General features: G+C 35.1%; 1 protein-coding gene across 5 annotated transcripts in view; it reads left to right on the forward strand.

Moving 5' to 3' along the window:
* Positions 1 to 21,223, forward strand: part of CDKAL1 (CDK5 regulatory subunit associated protein 1 like 1) — a 764,092-nt gene that overhangs the window by 568,166 nt on the left and 174,703 nt on the right. For all 5 annotated transcript variants that reach the window (XM_064281331.1, XM_010596186.3, XM_064281335.1 and 2 more), the window contains one exon: positions 12,594 to 12,774. In XM_064281331.1, coding sequence (XP_064137401.1) covers positions 12,594 to 12,774 — 181 coding nt within the window. The remainder of the gene's footprint in view (positions 1 to 12,593; positions 12,775 to 21,223) is intronic.

Raw genomic sequence — 21,223 nt, forward strand, 5'->3', positions numbered from 1 at the left:
GTCTACCAAGTGCTCATGTTTCATTAGGGGGAATAAGACAAGAAAACAAATGTGACAAGTACCAGGCACAGCATGAAAGGGACATCACAGAAATTCAAAGGAAGAACCATGAATGAGTTGAGATGTGGAGAGAAAATCAAGAAAAAATTTATCAGAGAGGTGGGTCACAGAGAATGAATAGTATGGACGGGTGCTAATAGATTGTGCTAGGGGATTGCTTAGGGAGGAAATACTTCCAGTTTGAATGGTATCAACTAGAATTGGGTGATAATGCAAGTTATCACTTTGGAGAACATTATATGCCAACTGTTCACTAAAACTCACTCAATTCTTTTTTTTAACTGTGCTGGCACTGGACTTTAAATGAAGGCTTACGGCGCAAATTAGTTTCTCATTAAGCTAACACACATATTTTTTGACACTGGTTGCCAACCCCATGACATGTCAACACTCTCCACTTCTCAACCTTGGGTTCCCTGTTACCAGCTTTCCTGTCCCCTCCTGCCTTGCTGTCCTTGCCCCTGGACTGGTGTGCCCATTTAGTCTCATTTTGTTTTATGGATCTATCTAATCTTTGACTGAAGGGTGAACCTCAGGAGTGACTTCCATACTGAGTTAAGAGAGTGTCCGGGGACCATACTCTTGGCATTTCTCCAGTCTCTGTCAGACCAGTAAGTCTTGTCTTTTTTTGTGAGTTAGAATTTTGTTCTGCATTTTTCTCTAGCTCTGTCCGGGACCCTCTGTTGTAATCCTTGTCAGAGCAGTCAGTGGTGGTAGCTGGGTACCATCTAGTTGTGCTGGACTCAGTCTGGTGAAGGCTGTGGTACCTGTGGCACATTAGTGCTCTGAACTAATCTTTCCCTTGTATCTTTAGTTTTCTTCATTCTCCCTTGCTCCAGATGAGGTGGGACCAGTGGTGTATCTTAGATGCCCACTCACAGCTTTTAAGACCCCAGATGCTACTCTCCAAATATCCTTTTTGTTTTCTTGTTCTAAATCTATTTCAAATCATTGTTTCTCTCTTCATTTATATACTGAGATTGGGACTATCCATCATCAGAAGTAAATATTGACAAGTTGCTTTTTGTCTTCCTATTTTCACTAGAGCCATGGCAGTGTCCCTAATTCCCAGAGATTACGGTGGTGAGTAACAAAATACTTCGTCACCTGAGTCTTCTTAGCTCACATGTTTTAGAGCTAAGAAAAGGTTCGTTTTCCTGAGAAAACAAATATGGCACACACCAACTATGGTAGGGTGCATACAAGTGGTAAAAATTAGATGTTCTTTGATATGTGGTACATATTGGTTAGAGTTATCATAATTTACGAGTTAGAAGAAATCAACGATTGAACTAATATATTGTTAGCATCAGAGGTAAATTTATAAACCACATAGTTTATCTCTATCATTTTATAAATGTGTACTGGAAGCCCCGGTTACTCAAAAAGTAGGAGAAGACAGATGTGCTGTAATCATGGCTTGGAACCAGTTTATTCTGATTTGACCCCCTGCTGAGAATTTGCATTTCCACTCCAGATATACTGAATCAGAATCTACATTTTTAACGAGATCCTCAAGAATCATCTGGGGATCTTGTTAAAATGTAGATTCTGATTCCATATACCTGGGGGTGGAAATGCAAGTTCTTCCCACGGGGTGGAACTGGAATGAACCAGTTTGAAGTCCTGGCTCTAACAGTTGTTTGTAGGAATACCATTTCCCAGTGAATTCCATTAAAAATTGCAAGTATGTTGGTATTTTTCCCAACTTCAGTTTTCACCTCTAAGTATAGTTTTTTAAATGCCATTTTTCCTCTTTAACATGCCTTTACCAAAAGAAAGACAATTTATTTTTATTTAAATAGTAATAGTTTGGAAACCCTGGTGGTGTACACTGGGTTAGTAATAGTTAAAATTGTATTGCTCAGTAATCATTTTTAGGTATTAAGCAATGTTGCATTAATCCCAACTCCACCATTTTGGAATTTGGAACTCAAGGAGACTTGAATGAGCCTCTAAATTATTTCCTGTTAAATTTTATTTACAATCAGCTGATTAATAATTAAAATGGTGCTGCTGGGAAATGTTTAAACTACTTTCAGTGGAAAAATAACTTCAATTTTTGTCTATTAATTTTTTTAAGTTTTGATATAAAGAGATTTAGTTACTTTAACATACCAAAAACCAAACCCATCGCTCTTGAGTCGATTTCAACTCATAAGGACCCTATAGGACAGAATATAACTGCCCCATAGGGTTTCCAAGGAGCAGCTGGTGGATTTGAACTGCCAACCTTTTGGTTAGCACCCAAGCTCTTAACCACTGTGCCACCAGGGTTCCTACTTTCAAATAGATCTATTTATTTATGAAACATATTCTAATCATTTAGTAGCAGCTTTTTTAGCATCATATGCTGGTGTAAAACTCAACTAGATTGAGTTTCATGTGCCAGCCAGTACAGTATTGTACCAAAAAAAAAAAAATTATGGAGGCTTCCATCCATGTGGGGAATAGGGATAGAATGGGATGGAGGCTTTTGACTGTATACAGATCCATACCGTTTGAAATCTGAACCTGGTGAAAGTATGAAAATTACTTTAAAAATATTATATGAGCTCTTATTTGTCACTACCCAACTAAGTTTGCTAAGTTTGTCCCTCAACTTGGATCCTAAATTGGTTGTAAGAAGTGATGCAAAAGGTTAGGGAGGAACCCAGCAGACTTCATACATGAGGGATTTCCTTTCCAGAGATTAAGTGTAAAATATAAATAATACATTCCATAAGTTGAGATCAGGCAGGTATCAAGATTGGTCACTTACAGGGTAGTACCTGGCGTGTCCTTGGACTACTTACCAACGATCAGAGTATGGGCCTGGTTTGTTGGAATCTCTTGAGGATAGAGGTTAAGACTTTTCATTTTTACATGCTCCTGAAGTGATTCTGTGCTCACAAAAATACCATAGATCTAGGTCAGGGGTTAACAGACTTTTTCTGTAAAAAATCAGATAGTAAATACTTTTGACTTTGTGAACCATAAAGTCTATTGCAACTACTCAACTCTGTTCTAGTAGGGAAGCAGCCCTAGACAGTATGTAAATGAATGGGTGTGGCTGTGTTTCAATAAACCTTTATAAAAACAGGCAGCAGCAGGATTTGGTGCTCAGGCCTTAGTTTGCCAGCCCTTGATCTAGCTTTTTAGGATAAACTGAAATTTTTTTTTAAACATGGGTCTAACTGATAAGGAATAAAGGAAAGCACTTTTGAATAATCCTATTATTATATTTTGATTTGATGAATTTTATCATTTGAATTACGTAGGTATTGTTTCTGGATGTACATATATCCTCCTATTCAATAAGTATTATTTATCCATGATGCTATTAAAGTTGCATTTTAGAATGGTATCAGAGAAGGCTTGAAATCTAATGTCTCTGAATGCCATTTATAATACTTCCATTAAAAGTAGCAATTTGCCAAATTTCTTATTAATAGTGGACTTGATATTAGAGACAACTGCATTATGACTGTATAATTTTACAAATTATTCTTCCTGAGACCTGATGTTTAGTCACCTTCTAATCATGCTTCCCCGTTAAAGAATGCTGTGATTTGAGTTTGAGCCTTTACAATTGCTATAAGTGTTTTTTTTTTTCAAAGTTTAATTTTGAAAGATTTAAGAAACTTGCCCAGCTTTGTAGTTTTTGCCCTGTCCTGATATTCATTTAATTGGTTCTGCTAATGTGAATGCCCTTTCAAATATGGAAAAATAAAGCAAGAGAGAAAAGTTGATTATTTCTATAATTGGATTTTCTCTTGAATAAAATGATTTCACCCACTTTATCTTTCTGACTTAAGGGTTGGGGGCAGGGGACCAGTTTTCTTTCATGTCGTAGGCAGAAGCAGACAGAGGAAGGTACAGTCTGTTCCAAGGTATCAGAATGGCACATTGGTTTGGTTGTAATTAATTACAGATGCTGAATATTCTCTGGCCTCTGCTTTCATTCCCAAATCTAAATTTCCACTGTGTGTAAAATAATTCCATCCAGGAAGAATTCTAATTATGTTAGTAATTATCGTCTTATCTCTAAATGGAATTCAGACATTTGCTGCAGTTTATGAATGTTAGAAATGTTTCATTTCCTTTTCACCTTGAATAACAGAAAAATACACATTACTGAATCTGGCTTCATTGAACCTTATAATTCATGTTACCATAGAAACAGAAAAACTCATATAAGAATTGTGTTAACAGCACCATAGATAGTAAATAACTTCACATTAACCAGCAATACCATACAATGATTTTCATAACAGATGTGTAAAAATGCAGTGAAATTTAATGTGCCTCCTTTTAAGTATTGTAACAATATTATCCGGTATGCTTACTTTTAATTTTTAAAGCAATGCCTTTGGTCTTAAGTAAAGTTTTGTGCTTATTCCAAAATATTTGCTGTGGAAAGCAAGCATAGTGTTACAGGATAAAAATATTTAATATAGCATTTATTTAATTTTTGGTTAACAGTAATGATTCATTTGATTTTTGCTTGAAGCCAAACTGTATATTCTGGGTTTATACTAGGCTTAGAAATATAATGGATGACTTTAATTCTTTGTTCCTGGATATGGTTGCCTTATTTATTTATTCATTTTGCCTATTTGATAACCTATGTTTCGTTCTGAGTTTCAGAGGCACTTTTCTCATGTACTTGATCTACCTGAGCAATTTTTTCTACAGATAATTTTTTTTTTACTTCAAAAAAGTAAAATTATACCAAATTTAAACTAAATGAGTCATCTAAAAAATTTTTTTGGCTCATTAAAGAAAGTTAATTTTATTACTTTCAAAGAGACGGAATGATGAAAAAATTATAATAAATCTTTCATAGAGAGAGACCTTAAAAGGCTAATTTTGATCATAAATTTTATTTATAAATAACATGTTAATTGCATGTTAGCATGTAGATTTAGCCCAACATTTGGAAACAGTTTCTTCAAACAAGTAGGTTTAAACTTCTCTCTGAGGTTCAGAAATCTTATAGGCCCTCTACTTTGGAGAAGATCCCATGTGTTCATTTGTAGAAATACATTTATATTCTTATTTTATTTCATTTCCAAATGAATAGGGTTGAGATCTTTCTAAGCCTATCGTTTTTATTATTTACTTCTAATTTTGTTATTTCATCATCAGAGAATGTATTCTGTATGACAGGGGACTCACTAAAGTAGCAGAATATGGACATTGGGGAGTTTGATTAATGTTTGGTGCAGGGTCCTGGGAGGAAGAGAAACTATGCTAGGCATTCCAACAGAGGACATTTAATACAGGAAATTGGCTCGATAGATGTTAGAAGACTGGAAAATCATAAAAGGGGAGATAAGGTAACCCAGAGATTAATAAGTACAGGAAGCAGTTAGTGCCTCCAGGGCTGGAGTAACAAAAGGGAACAGGTTGTGTCACCCGGAACCTAGGAGCACAGAGGGAGGTATTGCTACCTCAGAAGCTGGAAGTAACCACTTCCAGAGACAGAGCTTCTCCCCTGCTCCCACCTTCTGATCTGCCCATGCCTCCTTTCTCAGCATCTAACAGGAAGCCAACTGCCGAGAGAGCCTAGGAAAGGTACTTCATGGGCTTCGGCCCTGGTACTGCAGAACTGAGTATATGCATGTGTGAAGCTAAGACAAAATAGGTGAATAACCAGCAAAGTAAAGCAACAGGAATAGCACCAGTTTTTACTATCTCAGAAATAATGTAAAAATTGACAGAGTGAGAATTCACTTTACACTGATGACTTTTTATTAGGTTAAACCTTATGATATTAACGATACTTGACTGTTTTTGTTTTGGAAAAAAAAATTCAGCAGTTTCTTTCTTTTCTTCTTTTCAGCTTTTTTCTTTATTTTATTGTTTTTGAAAATATACAAAACAAAATATACACCAATTCAACGGTTTCTACATGTCTAATTAAGTGACAGTGATTACATTCTTCAAGCTGTACATCCATTCTCACCCTCCTTTTCTAATTGTTCCTCCCCTGTTAACATAAACTCACTGTCCTGTAAGCTTATTATCTGACCTTTCTAGTTGATGGTGTCAGTTTGACTCTATATAGATAGTTCTTTTTAAAGAGCACAAAGCTCAAGGCAGATATTGTTTACTAATTAAGCTAACCTATTGTTTTTAAGACAACTTCAGGAAATTCAGAATCGACCCAATGGCAGAGGGTCAGGAAATATTTTTAGTTTAAGGTTTAAAGATTATCTAAGGGCAATAGTTTCAGGGGTTCATCCAGCTGCCATGGCTCCAGAATTCTGGAGCCAATGAGAATTTGAAATTCTGTTCCACGTCCCCCTTTGATCAAGATTCTTCTATAGGTTCTTTGTTCAAAATGTTCTGTACTGGTAACCAGGCACCATCCAGCTCTGGCTTCATGGCAAGGAAGGCAGTTGTTCATGGAGGCAATTAGCTACACATTCCATTTTCTCCTCGTATCCCTGACTCTCCTTCCTATGTTGTTTCAGGTGAATAAAGACCAATTGTTACACTTTGGATGCTGCTTACAAGCTTTTAAGACCCCAGTCACTATGCCTGTTCCATTCTGTTCTAGGAAATAGAACAGACACACTAGAAATGGTATTTTAAGGCAACTGAGATATCCCGTGAAACCATGGCCTTAAATCTCCAAACCAAGAAACCATATCTCATGCGGTATTTGGTTGTACGTAATCAGCCTCAGCAGCTGCACCTTTTTTTTTTTGTAAAAATATACATCAGACAACATTTGCCAATTCAACCTTTCACAAATGTATGCAACTTACTGACACCAGGTGTATTAGATGAAAACACAGCAGTTTCATAGGGTTCAATCTATAGATTTTATTAAACCTCCCACTGTAAAGATGATTATTTCAACAGAGATTAGTCTGATAAACCTTAATTTCTCTTTAAAGGAAATGTCTAAAACACAGACTATGATATTAGGTAAAAGATTACCTATTATCCTATAATCTATTTATCTTAATATTTTTTGATTGATCCAAAAGCATTCACTGAAATGTGTTCTAATCTTATTTGGGCAACAGAAACCTTTGAGAATCAGAAGAAAACTATGGCCACCTCCCCCAGAAAATTTCTTTCTGAGTACTACATTAACTGCATCCCATATATTTAGGTATATTTTCGTTTTCATTCAGTTTAAGATAGTTTTCTCCCCTTCCTACCTCCAGTTTACTTTTCCTGAAAATATTTGGTAATTTTCCTGTAATAAATCTCCATAGGATTAAAAAATGTTTCTTTTAACCATGTGTTTTGCTTACGCCTAATAATTTGGATGGACTGGATCCTTTTCTGATCATTTTTATCTTTTTCTTTTAAAATAAGTGACATATTAATCCCACATTTTCACATGAGAAATTTGAAGTTCATGATTTATTAGAGAGTAAAATAGAATCTTCCTTTTTCATATTATTGCCAGTGAAACACCAAATTGCAAGTAAAAGCGTTAGGATAAATTCAAGTGTAACATAAGTAGTATATGACATATAGTATGGGATATATATATGTGTGTATTTTTATTTAAGGTTAATAATTAACTGTCAAAATAGTTAGGGCTTACTTAAATTTAGCCTAAGGCCAACAATAAATGGTACTCTTCTACAGGTCCCTGATAAATCAGATTCATAATTGAAACCTTTCTCATCAGTCGCATCCCCAAATTATTTGACAAGCCCATTTTGCCAGTAAATAGCTTATATAAGTCAGAAAATATAATTGATTAAATTCTCCTTTTTATTTAAGCCAATTAAACATTTTTATTCTCATCTTTCAGAATTATTTTCAAAAAACCACTGCGAAAGCATAAATATTGAAAGTTTTAAATTTAAAAAAGCCAAATATTACTTAATAATCATATACATTAGATTCACAGCTTTAATAAATTTGTAGAAATGATCGTTTTTAAGATTTTAGTATTTTGAAAGTTTATAGTATATCAAAACAGCATTTACCCAGAATTGACACTTTAAATATGTGGATTAATGTTCCAGTTCATATACAAAAACCCCTTACAGTTTTCCTTTAGACACTTAAATACAATAATAATTTAGATTTTGTCTCATTTCTAGTGGTAATTTCATTTTCCCATGTACTAAAGAGAATTATTTATTAGTCAATTTAAGAGTGTAAATATGAGATTTTAGTTGATCCACCTAAAGGGCCGAATCATTTTCAAGAACTTAAGCAGCATCATTTGCACATCTAAAATTAATGTATAGATGAGCTTCACCTAACATTAATGTGCAATCTCTAATTAAAAAAACATTTATAAGCAGTTTATATTCTTATTTATTTTTAAAACCAATTAAATTGCTATTACTTGTAATTATTCACTAATACAGGTCTTTCTTTTTTTTTCAACACAGGTCTTTCACTAATTCATTAATGACCTCTCCCTATATCAGTCATATTTTTACATAAATTATCAAATATATTCATGCATTGATCAGCTCCTTCCTTAGTATTTATGACAGCTCCTTTTTAAAAGTTTGTCTTTTCTATTTCATTGTGGACATCAAGGCCAAAGTAAGCAGGTGTTGCCTAATACTGAGCTGAACTAAAATGGATCAAGAAAGATGGGGAAAATCAGTAAGGTACTTTCCTTTGGGAATACCCTGTACTCTAGTGCCAAGTTCATTCCAATTCATACCCTAGGACAAGAACCCAATTGTCTTAGTTTCTGTAATATTTCACAGGCAGTTTCTAAGATTCTTTTTTTTTTTTTTAATTTCCTGGGTAGATGGACTCTTCAACATCATTGCCTGCTGTGATCCATTACTATTTTTAGTTGTGGATTTCTTTTGATCAGGAATAGTTACAAAAAAAAAAAGCAAGTGTAAAACTAGCTAATTAAAATTTATTGACTTTAATTCTACATGCTTTAGTTTGTTGAGAAGGTGGTCTTTTAATCTACAGCTTTCCATGAAAGCATATGAAATTTATGACTTTGATAATTACCCTTAAAGAAAAAAATATTTTTATGTCAATAAAAATTAAAATTTTTTTCAAGTATACTGTTTCATTTTTTTCCTGTGTATAGTGTATCTTTTTATCATCACAAAGAAAAGCTCCGTAACTTGGAACTTATCTTACTAATGAAAGTTCAGCCAAATTAATAGTTAGATGAGACCAAGTAGAATTCAGAAAGAAGTCTTTTAAACAATAAATTCGACATTCTTTTTCCCATAGAAATTAAAGTAGTATGTAAACAAGGCTTGGAAAGCAGTTGTCTGTATCAACCAAAAAAACCCCAAACTTGCCTTCAAGTTGATTCCAACTCATAGTGACCCTATAGGCCAGAGTAGAACTGCCCCATACAGTTTCCAAGGTTGCCTCATAGGGTTTCCAAGGCCCTAAATCCTTACAAAAGCAGATTGCCACATTGTTCTCTCACGAAGCAGCTGGTAAGTTTGAATTGCCAGCCTTTCAGTTAGCAGCCAAGTTCTTAACCACTACGCCCCCAGGGTTTCTTGTTGGTATTAGGAATCTAGGAATTCAGCATTTCTTATTGATGCATCCTTTTTTCTTTTTTTTTTTCTTTCCTCTTATGGCCCAAAAAATATCATGTATCTTAACTTTTTTATTCGTCCATATAGAACTGCATTTAGGTGATAGGAAAATCGATATTTATTAGGAAAATTGATATACCTGTAAATTAGGTAAGGAGCCCTGGTGGTGTAGTGGTTAAGTGCTGTACTACTAACCAAAGGTTGATGCTTCGAATCCACCAGCCGCTCCGCAGGACAAAGATGTGACAGTCTGCTTCCATAAAGATTACAGCCTAAGAAACCCGATGGGGCAGTTCTTCTCTGTCTTATAGGGTCACTATGAGTCGGAATTGACTCGATGGCAATGGGTATAAATTAGGTATTTATTCTAATTTTAAATGTTTGATGCTGTTTTTCCTGTTGTTATGATATTGGATTTTTTAATATTGTTAATATTATTCTCACAGAACACTAAAATAAAATTATGTAGTCCTTGGTATGATACTGGAACATACTTACAGAGAAACTGAATGCCTCGTGGGTTTAACTTCCAAGATGCTAACATTTGATGGGTTCTACCAAAAACAAAGACGGCTTACTATCCCATCACTCTCTAATGAAAAGCTTTTGTGCTTTCCTCTTCAATATGAAAAATCAGCAATAATCACTATTTGCCGAGAAAGTCTCAACTATGAGTGAAGGGAACCAAAGTATAAGAACCTGGTGAAAAATAGGCACAATTACAGAAAGCAGAAGAAAATTTGCAAAAACATTCACTAATATCTTCAGAGAAATGAAAGGTACTGTATAAAACAAGGGTAAAAAAAAAAATGTATAAAACAAGGGTAGGAGGATGTAAAATAGGAAAATGGGAGAACATGAAAATGGTCTTGGAAATTTGAAATTTGATTTTCAGCTTAGTTTTTTTCAGTAGACAAGTTGGAACCTAAACTCTATTTAGTCTTCCAGAAAAATAGAACAAAAAAGACAAGGTTGGAAAATAAAGACAGAAAAAGCTTAGAGGTCAATTCAGTAGTTTTAACATCCAAAGGAAAGGAGCCCAACAGAAAGAAAATGAATTATCAAAGACATAATATAGGAAAATCTCTTAGAACTAAAGACCATAATAAGTGTTCATACTGTATCACTCTGCAGTCTCTTGTACCCTGCCTGTAGATTTAAAGAGCCAATCCAAGGTATTGTTGTTGTTGTTTGATGCCATGGAGGTGGTTCTGACTCATAGTGACCCTATGCACAACAGAACGAAACACTGCCCAGTCCTGTGCCATCCTCACAGTTGTTGCCATGCTGAGCCCATTGTTGCAGCCACTGTGTTAATCCATCTCATGAGGGTCTTCCTCTTTTACTGATCCTCTACCAAGCATGATGTCCTTCTCCAGGGTCCGAGCCTTCCTGATAACATGTCCAAAGTATGTGAGATATAGTCTTACCATCCTTGCTTCTAAGGAGCATTCTGGTTGTACTTCTTTTGGCGGTCCATGGTTTTAAGGTATAAAAAAAAGGCATGAAATTTAAAAACATTGAGAATAATATCCTAAAAATTTTCAGAAAGAGAGTCGGGACACATGTAAAGAATTGTGCATCAGAGTATATTTGGACATCTCATCAGCAACTTTGCCAGCTGAAAAATAATGGGGAGTTCCCTGAGTGATGCAGGTGGTTAAGCACTTGACTGCCAGCTGTTTGAACTCACCCAGAGGTACCTCAGAAGACAAGTGTGGCGATCTGCTTCTGAAAGGTCACAGCCTTGAAAACTCTGTGCATGTGGTGACACCGTGAGTCAGAATCAACGCAACACCAGCTAACAACAACAAAATGATGTTATAAATAATAGAACAATGCAAAGTTTTGATAGATAATACTTTTCAACTTAAAAGTACTGTGCACTGCCATACCATCAAACAGTTGTGAGGATTAAGACATGTTCCGACATGCTAAGATAAGACTTAACAACAAAATTCCCTGGCATTCTTCCTGATGAAGCTTCTGAAAGTGTACTCCAGCAGAATGAGGGAGAGGGAGTTAATCAAGAAATAAGAAGATATAGGATCCAGGAAAAGGGGGATTGAATAAAAGAAACAATGTTCAAAGATGACAGCAGAGTCACTGTGAAAGCAAAACGCACCTAAAGAAATCAAAAGTGACATCTCCAGATGAAAAAAATAGGACTGGTGAATTATATGATACATGCAATGTTTAGAAGATACTATTGGTATTTAATAGATTTTATGGAACTTGGCTGCTAACTGAAAGGTTGGTGGTTTGAACCAACCAGCTGTCGTGGGGGAAAGATGTGACAGTCTGCTTCTGTAAAGATTATGGCCTTGAAAACCCTTTTGGCCAGTTCTACTGTGTCTTATAGGGTTGCTATGAACCAGAATCTACTCGATGGCTACGCGTTTGTTTTTTTTTTTTTTTTCCTTTTTGGGGAGGGAGAATGGTTATGGAGCTTCTGGAAAACATTAGCCGTAGATGCATAGTATACTAAACAAGTTTTTTTTTTTTTTTTTGAAGAGGCAATTATTAGTTCTAAGAAAACCTAAAAGTTGTGGAAAACAAATTTAATGATAGTATTCCATTTGGCTTACCAGGGAGCAAAATCTTTGCCAATCATACCAATGGGAATATTATTAATTTAACTAAAAGTTGTATAATAATTATGTTGGAAGAGTAGAGAGAGAAGTTTAAAGAGCTAAGTCCTCATTTACCATAATATAGAAGTCACTAAGTATTGTCTAAAAATCAATAAATCCAGAAATAACAGGGTAATCTATCTACTTAAAAATATGGAGGTAAGAATGAAGAAGTATCTAAAAGAACTAAAGGTGGGTAACTCAAAGGATAAGACAGGGGACCACTGCTTTTCAGTATAAGCTTTTAATATTTAGGGCTCTTTTGAAACTGCAAGTGTCCGTTTCCTAAAAATAAAATGTAATTTTAAAAAGAATAATGGTATTTAAAATGTCAGAAAAATAGAATAATTATGACTAATAGTCATAGTTTGTACCATTTTGCCTTGTTATTTTCTAGAGTTCCTGGAATAACTGTTGCTACAGACATCATCTGTGGTTTTCCTGGAGAAACAGATCAAGATTTTCAGGAAACAGTGAAACTTGTCGAAGAGTACAAATTCCCAAGCCTCTTTATTAACCAGTTTTACCCAAGACCAGGAACTCCTGCTGCAAAAATGGAACAAATTCCAGCACAAGTGGTAAGATATTTTTCTTGTTAGGTATAATTTTTGCCAATAGCTATAAAAATGCAGCTGTTATACCAACTTTCTCCTAGTATATACTGATCTCCATAGTATAACCCTAAAATTACAAAATATGGGGAGATTTCCAAGATGGGGTAAGGGGTAGGGGAGCCTTGGGTGAGTAAAATGACATTAACCAGGAAACCAAACTTGTTCCCATTGAGTCAATCCCAACTTAGCAACCCTGTAGGACAGAGTAGAACTGCTCCATAGGGTTTCCAAGGAACAACTGGTGAATTCGAACTGTTGACCTTTTGGTTAGCAGGTGAGGTCTTAACCACTGCACCACCAGGGCTCTAAAATAACATTAACCAAAAAAAAAAAAAACAACCACTGCCATTGAGTCTAGTCCCCTCCCATTTCCGGAGATAACCACTATCCCTCATTCTGACACCATACATTACTTTGAGCTATTTTAAAACTTGATGTAAATAGAATAACTTATCAATGTTTGGCTTTTTTTGCTTAACATTATATTGGTGAGACTATTCCATGTTTTTATAAGTAGCTGTAGTTCATCCATTGTCATTTGTATATCATGTTCCATTGTATGTGTATATCACAGTATACCCATCCTTCTGTTACAGGGGAATTGGGTATTTTCAATGTGCCAGTATTACTATTATAATTAATAGTACTCATGGTGACCCCATAGGGTTTCCAAGGCTATAAATCTCTATGGAAGCAGACTACCACCTCTTTCTCCTGTGGAGCCACTGGTGGCTTCAAACCACCACTCTCTTGATTAGCAGCTGATTGCTTTAACCTCTGAGCTGCCAGACTAAAATACCACCTTCTTCTTTCAAAGACTGAGGTTTGTCCAGATGACATTGGGTAGAGATTGTTTTAAACTAATATCTAGTATTTACCTGTGTTTATAAAATAAATACTTGGATGTTTCGAAATAAGGCAATATTTAAATGTGTATGAGCAAATGGGACTTTATATTTATCCTGCCTCTTAAGTAACCCTTTTCATAAATAATTTGCTATGTATTGGAAGTCCCATGGTTTTTCTACTTCTCCTTGAGATAGACTTGATGCCATATATATAAATATGGTTCAGGTGTGTATTGCTTTCACAGCGAACCTCGATTTATCTTTGTTTTTATAGATATATTAAAATAACATAATTCAAAGTAAATGCAAATAAGTTATACATCCAGTAAAGCAAACTGTTTCCCAGAATGCCTCAGGAGTGAATTGTCTTAAAACAAATATTTAGTTTCTAGATTCATTGCCTGAAGATGGAAAAAATGCAAAATAAGCCTTAAGAAGAGGTAGAATTTTTTAACTGAAAAATTTCTACTTTGTTTTTAACAACAACAATGAAAATTATACCATCATTAATTTTTCCCTAACACTCTCATACATAAAAACCAAAAGAAATAACTCAGAACTTATTTTTGTTTTCCTATTATGCAACTTTTGAATATCAAACACATAACATATATGTATTACTTCTTTCAACATTTGGTTGAAAAAAGATATACATATTTTTAAAAGTCTGTTTTTCCCAATGAGACTAAAGTGAGTATTATTCTTTTTTCCCAACATTTTCTTCTTTTTAATTTTATAAATTTCTCTCTTTACAGGGGTAAGAAAATGGTTTGCAGATACATCATTTAATTTTCTTTATAATTTAATCAACACTAAAAGCAGATTATAGTAACACAGATACCTAACTTTTTGCAAGCAGGACAAGAAGTAGAATTAATTCTTTTTTGTATCCAAATTAATAGTTTTTTACTGAGGTGTATTTTATATACAGAAGACTTCACTCTTTTTTGGTATGCAGCTCCATGAATTTTGGCAAATGCATACAATAAGGTAACTGTCACCACAATTAAGATACAGGACAGTTCCCTCAGCCCCCAAAATCCCCTCTTGCCCCTCTTTAATCATATGCTCCCTCCATCCCCAGCCCTTGGCAACTAGCAATCTCTTTACTGCCCCTATAGTTTATTCGTTGTAAATTTTACTTCCTCTTTAATAAAAGAGTTTTTTGAAGTATAACATACCACAGAAGAGTGTACAGCTATACATTTTCATAAAGCAATTACTCTGTGTAACCAGCAGTCAAATCAGGAATAGCACATTAGCCATACCCGGGAAATCCCCATCAGGCCCCTCTATGTACTGTCCCCTCCCATTTCCCCAAGATAACCACTATCCCTCACTCTGATACCATACATTACTTTGGCCTGTTTTAAAGCTTGATGTAAATAGAATAATTTATCAGTGTTTGGCTTTTTTTGCTTAACATTATGTTGGTGAAACGGTTCCATATTTTTATAAGTAGCTGTAGTTCATCCATTCTCATTGCTATATAGTGTTCCATTGTATGTGTATATCACAGTGTACCCATCCTTCTGTTACAGGGGAATTGGGTATCTTCAATGTTCCAATATTACTATTACAACTAATAGTACTGTGAACGTTTCTGTTTATGTCTTTTCATCCTACTTATGCAGAGTCCTGGTGGGGCAGTGGTTAAGTGTTCAGCTGCTAACCAAAAGGTTGGCAGTTCAAATCCACCAGGTATTCCTTGGAAACCCTATGGGGCAGTTCTGCAGTGTCCTACAGGGTCACTATGAGTCGGAATCTACTCGAGAGCAACTTTTTTTTTTTTAATGTATGTAAACATTTCTACCGGGTGTTTAGCTAGATGTGTAATTGCTGGGCCATGGGATGTACAATTATTTCTGCTGTACTAAAACCATCAGTTGCTATTGAATCAGTTCCAACTCATGGCGACCCCAAGTGTTGCAGAGTGGAACTATACTCCATAGAGTTTTCAAGGCTGTTACCTTTCAGAAGAAGATTGCTGGGCTTTTCTTTCAAGGCACCTTGATGTGGGTTCGAAACATTAACCTTTTGATTAGTAGTCAAGCGCTTAACCATGTAGTGACACCCAGGGAAACTGCCAAGTAGTTTTCCAAAGTAGTTAAATAAATTTACATTCTCAGCAGCAGTATGCCGTGGCTTCGTATCTTTGCCAACACGTATCATGTTTTTAATTTTTCTGATGGGAACATAGTGGTATCTACTTGTGGTTTAAATTTGTTTCCCTGTTAACTAATGATATTGACTACATTTTTATGTATTAATTGGCTATTTAGACATCTTTTTTTGGGAAGTGCCTGTTCATATTTTTCCCCATTTATATATGGGCTTAAACAGTTTGCCCTCTACTCCCCCTCCCCGTCGCCTACCTTCTTTGGGTAGAAGTCTTTTGTAAGTCATGATAATTTATAGATATTCTTCCATTCTGTAACCCACCTTTTCACATAAGTGGTGCCTAATTTATTTATTTTTATTGTGGCAAAATATGTATGACGTAAAACTTGCTATTTTAACCATTTTTAAGTGTACAATTCAGTGACATTAATTGCATTCACAGTGTTTTGCAACCATCACCTCTATTTCCAGAACTTTTTCATCATCCCAAACAGAAGCTTATTGGTGCCTTTTTGAAGAATAGACATTATTAATTTTATATTATTGAACTTATCAATATTTTCCTTTCTGCCTTAGTGCTCTTTGTATTCTGTTTAAAAAATGTTTGGTTTACCTTCCCTATACAGCCGTGGAGGAGATACTCTGATGTACTCGTCCAGAAATTTTATCATTTTTGCCTTTTACATTTAGATCTTTAGTCCAACTGGAACTGATTTTTTGTAAGCTATGAGATGTAGGAGTCAAGATGCTTTTTTTTTTTTTTCCCTAGAAGGATATCCATTTGAGTCAAAAGCATTTATTGAAAGTCTTGTCCTTTCCCCATGGCTCTGCATGGTCACCTTTATCATAAATCAAATATCTGTATATGTGTGGTTCTCTCTGGGACTTTTTTTCTGTTTCTTTGGTCTATTTGTCTGCCTTTCCACTGATATACAAGCTTGATTGCTGTAGCTTTATTATAAGTCTTGATATTGGCAGTGAATGTTTTTCAAGTCTTTTTTTTTTTTTTCTTGAAGATTACCCTAATTATTCTTGGCCCTTTGTCTTTCTTCATTTGTCGACATCTACAAAAAATTCTGCTGGAATTTTGTCTGGTAATTGGATTGATTCTATAGATCATTTTAGGGGAAATTGACATTGTAATAATATCACATATTCCCACCTTGAACCAAGTGTATTTCTTCATTTATTTTGATCAATAGTGTTTTATAGTTTTCTATATATAGAAGTCTTGTATATTATTTATTAGTTTTATTCCTACATGCGTGTTCTCTTTATGTTATTGAAATGATTGAGTTTCATTTTTTGATTGTGCTGTTATTCAGATATAGGGTTGATTTTAATATATTTATTTTAAATTGTGTTCACCTCTTCTAATCACTCTTGGCAGGAATATTGGTCACATACAAGCTAATTTGCCCTCACCGGAGGCAGAGCTCAGTGCATAAAATAAGCTTTCAATTTTTTTTTTTTTTTTGGACGGTGTATCTTCTCTTTTATCTTCTAAACATGGCCTCTTAGCATCTTCCTTACATATTTAGACTGCAGTCACCCAGTCCTGGTATAGCAGTGTTGCTTTTGTTTATTATTTAGCACTGGTAGAAAAGTTGTCAACTTTTCATTGCACTCCAATCTGAAACAATTACCTCAGATTCAGGATTGTCCTAGGCCAAATTGTGAAGCTATTTTATTTTATTATTGTTCAGGCCCACTGTTTTGTTTTCAAGAGCCAACGTTTTGAGATTCTTCATCATTCTCCCCCTCATGCAACTGTCTCTTCATTAAACCTCCTCTACATTTCTGTAATTATGCTTTAGGTTAAAAAAAAAAAAATGCCTGGAATGATTTCATTTTGTAAAAATCAGAAACTTAAATAAAGGGAATTGCACATTAATGATGAAATTTCAGGGATTTGCAGTCAAAGAGAGGATGTCTCAGGTGCATTAAATATCCTTGGTTCACCTAAAAAATGTACCCTTATCTGATGTATGTTCCATTTCCTTGCTCAAAAAATTTAACAGTGAAAGTAGAATCAAGCCATTGTTGGGAAAACAGCAAAATATGAGTTGTTTTCTAACAACAGCTTTTTATTCTGGTTATAGAGTTCCTCTTGGTTAAGATATATTAATTTCTTAGATATATAATATTTCCACTTGAAACAATGCCCAAAATTTTCTTTTTCCATAACGGGTATAAATAAGTAATTTTAATGTAGTTCTCCCTTTTATCATAACTATTTTTATATATTACCATAAATAACGATAAATTCCAGTGTTTCTAAATGTGTAATAGTAAAGCTTTGATAAATGGACTAAATTATGTATATCACGTAATCATTTGAATTGTCAAAAAGATACAACACCTTGTAGTTATTTGCATTTGCGTGGAGGGGAAGCTTGGATTCTTTATCAATGTTTTATTGCCTACTGAAAAAAGAATATAAGCTTAAATTTAAATAAAGATAAATTAGGCAATATATTTTCATGAACAGGACAGACTAATATTTGGGGTTTTGTTTTTTCCTTGGTTTTTGAAAGATTACTACTGTATAAGAAATTTTTTAGCAAAATCACCTAAATGAGAGTGACCTCAGACTTTTAAATGAAAGGTCAGATTTGCATGTTTATGTTTTCTATTCCACTGAGTCTTCCTTCCTTCATTAGCCATTATTAATCTTAAGTCATTCCAATAGTGTTGTGACCGAGATTCTTAATCTCCCTAGAAAAAGGTCACCTGAATTTGGCACATCTGTTGATCCTCAGGTATCCATTTCAGACTTCCTTTTTAAGGAAAATTCAATGAAAAATAATGAAGTTGTGATGAACTCTTCATTTTAAAAGGCATGTGACTTGAAAAAATATTTAGGTGATGAGAAAGGCTGTTGGAATGTTTAGTGGTTTAAAATGTTAAATTGTGATAGTAAATCCACTTGTTTGCTTGTCTTACATCTTGGAACCAGATAGTAGAGGTAATGTGTTTAAATCTCTGTTATCATAAAAGAATCGTAGCTCACTTACCTGCAATTTCTAGTATTTTTAGACTTCAGATAATGAAGCCATGGTGGACACTTCCTGCTCCAGCCCAGAGGAGTGAGTGTGAGTGTTCCTGAGAGGACGGAAGGGACATCCTTGGGGTAGATAGAGGCAGCATTGCCAGAACTGTCCACAGAAGACATTCCTGTGAGGGGGTAAATTTCCTTTTGCAGGTGGTGTTCTAACCAAGGCAAGGTGACCATGTGGAATAGATGTGCCTAAGGAGTGTTCTTAATTCAAATACAGAAGATTATTCAGGAACATACAGTGGTACTCCCAAACCTAACTGCCTGTGAGTTCAGGACATACTTTATTTAAAAAACAAACAAAAACATAGCATATAGAAAGAGCTTTGTCACTTTCTCAAAATGTTGCTAAAGCTTTTTGTTGCTTTTGAGTAGTATGAGCCTAACGTTTAACAACAAGTTGCATTAATGGAAGAAACCCTGGCACTTTCAACTCACTTGATAACGTAATTACATTATTTACATAGTCTCAGATTTCAAAACTAAACTTTTGTCTTTAGGAAAGAGGAAAAAAAATATTTGCAAGAGATTTTTATACCCTAGACTATTAAGTATGTTTTGTCCTAAATTGATTCTCAAGAACACCTGTAGAACAGAACCTTTTCTCAAGAACCTTTTCATCATTCTGACTTACCTTTTTTGAAGGGGTATCTTTGGTCCTTATGTATTTGATCTTTTCTAGTTGGTCTTTTAAGCTCTTCTTTTCTGGGCACATAATTTTTATTTTTCCTTTTGATAAAGTTTTTAGCTTGGCCATAGTTTTTTTGTATCTAGAGTTCACCAGATCATTTGACAGAATCTTTCATGATAACTCTATAATAACAGAGGAGAAATAGGAGCTAGATTATAGTCCATATATTACAGATGGTTGGGGACCTCCTTCCTACCTTTTATGAATTTTTATGAGATGGCATTCATTTAACAAATGAAGAATTGAACTTAATGATCTCCAAGGCCCTTTGAAACAGTTATTAGACTTTGATTCTCTAGCATATGATTTTAAGGCCACCTTTCAAACTATATTCAGAAGGATTTAAGTACTTTGTTCTTTTTCTAAATAATTGGCCTAAATATGTTATCTCCATTTCTCATTTTTTCACTTTCAGTTTTATTATGAATCCGAAGACTTTTTGTTTCAAAAATCAGTCGACTGACTTACTGTTTCCTGAATGTGAACTAGAAATGCTAAAACATAGCTATTAAATTTGTCATTTATGACTGCTCAAAATGGAAGCAGTGAGACCAGATGTGATAGGCTGAATAATGAGCCCCCAAAGATGTCCATGTCCGAATCCCCAAAACCTAAGACTATGTTACGTTATGTAGTAAAAAGGACTTTGCAGATGTGATTAAGTTAAGGCTTTTGAGATGGGGAGATTATCTGGGTAGGCCCAACATAATCACAAGGATCCTTGTAAGAAGGAGGCAAGAAGGTCAAAGTCAGGGAGAGGAGATGTGACAATAGAAGCAGAGGTTGGAGTGACATGCTTTGAAGACAGAGCAGGGGGCCACGAGTTAAGGAATGCAGGCGGCCTCTAGAAGCTCGAAAAGGCAAGGAGCAGATTCTCCTGTAGATCCTCCAGAAGGAGCACAGCCCTGCCAACACCTTGATTTTAGCCCCGTGAGACCCATTTCAGACTTCTGACCTCCAGCACCACAGGTCAACACATTTGTGTTAAGCCACTAAGTTTGTGGTAATTTGTTAACTGCAGCAGTAGGAAATTAATACACCAGCTCTGGGCTATTTTGATCTGACAGCATTTGGCTATTTTGATCTGACAGCATTAGACAATTAATCACCTGGCTCTTTATGCTACCCAGGGTTGACTGTGCCACTAGATGACACATGATCATTCCTAGCTCTGTGAAAACTTATACTAAATGCTACTCAAGAGGCACAATCATTTTTGAACTTAATAGTAATAATGACATAACAAAAATAACAAGAGATGGCATTTACTTAGCCATAAGAATACATCAGACATTGTTCTAAGCAGTTTGTATATACTATCTACTTTCATTCTCATAGCTCTCTGAAGTAATCGCTATTATTATCCTCATTTTGCAGATGAGGAAACTAAGGCTGAGAGTACTTTAACTTGCCCAAGATCACACTGTGAAGCTCCTCTTTACCTCTCCACTCTTAATGTCTTGCCATTCCTTTCCACACACTTCATGCTCCCATATGCCTAACTGCTTGTAGTTCCCAACATACCTCTATATTCAGTTACTGTGCCTCGAATTCCCTAGTCATCCACCTGGCGAAGGACAGGGATGGAGGGGGGAAAGCTTGGCTAACTGGCCCTCATCATTTAAGCCTCCGTTTAGCCTTCCCGGATCACCCTAGCCAGGTTGTCGTCTCCTCCTCTGTGTCCCTTAAGGTTCT

This window comes from Loxodonta africana, chromosome 1 (assembly GCF_030014295.1).
Source record: "Loxodonta africana isolate mLoxAfr1 chromosome 1, mLoxAfr1.hap2, whole genome shotgun sequence".
Taxonomy (NCBI): Eukaryota; Metazoa; Chordata; class Mammalia; order Proboscidea; family Elephantidae; genus Loxodonta; species Loxodonta africana.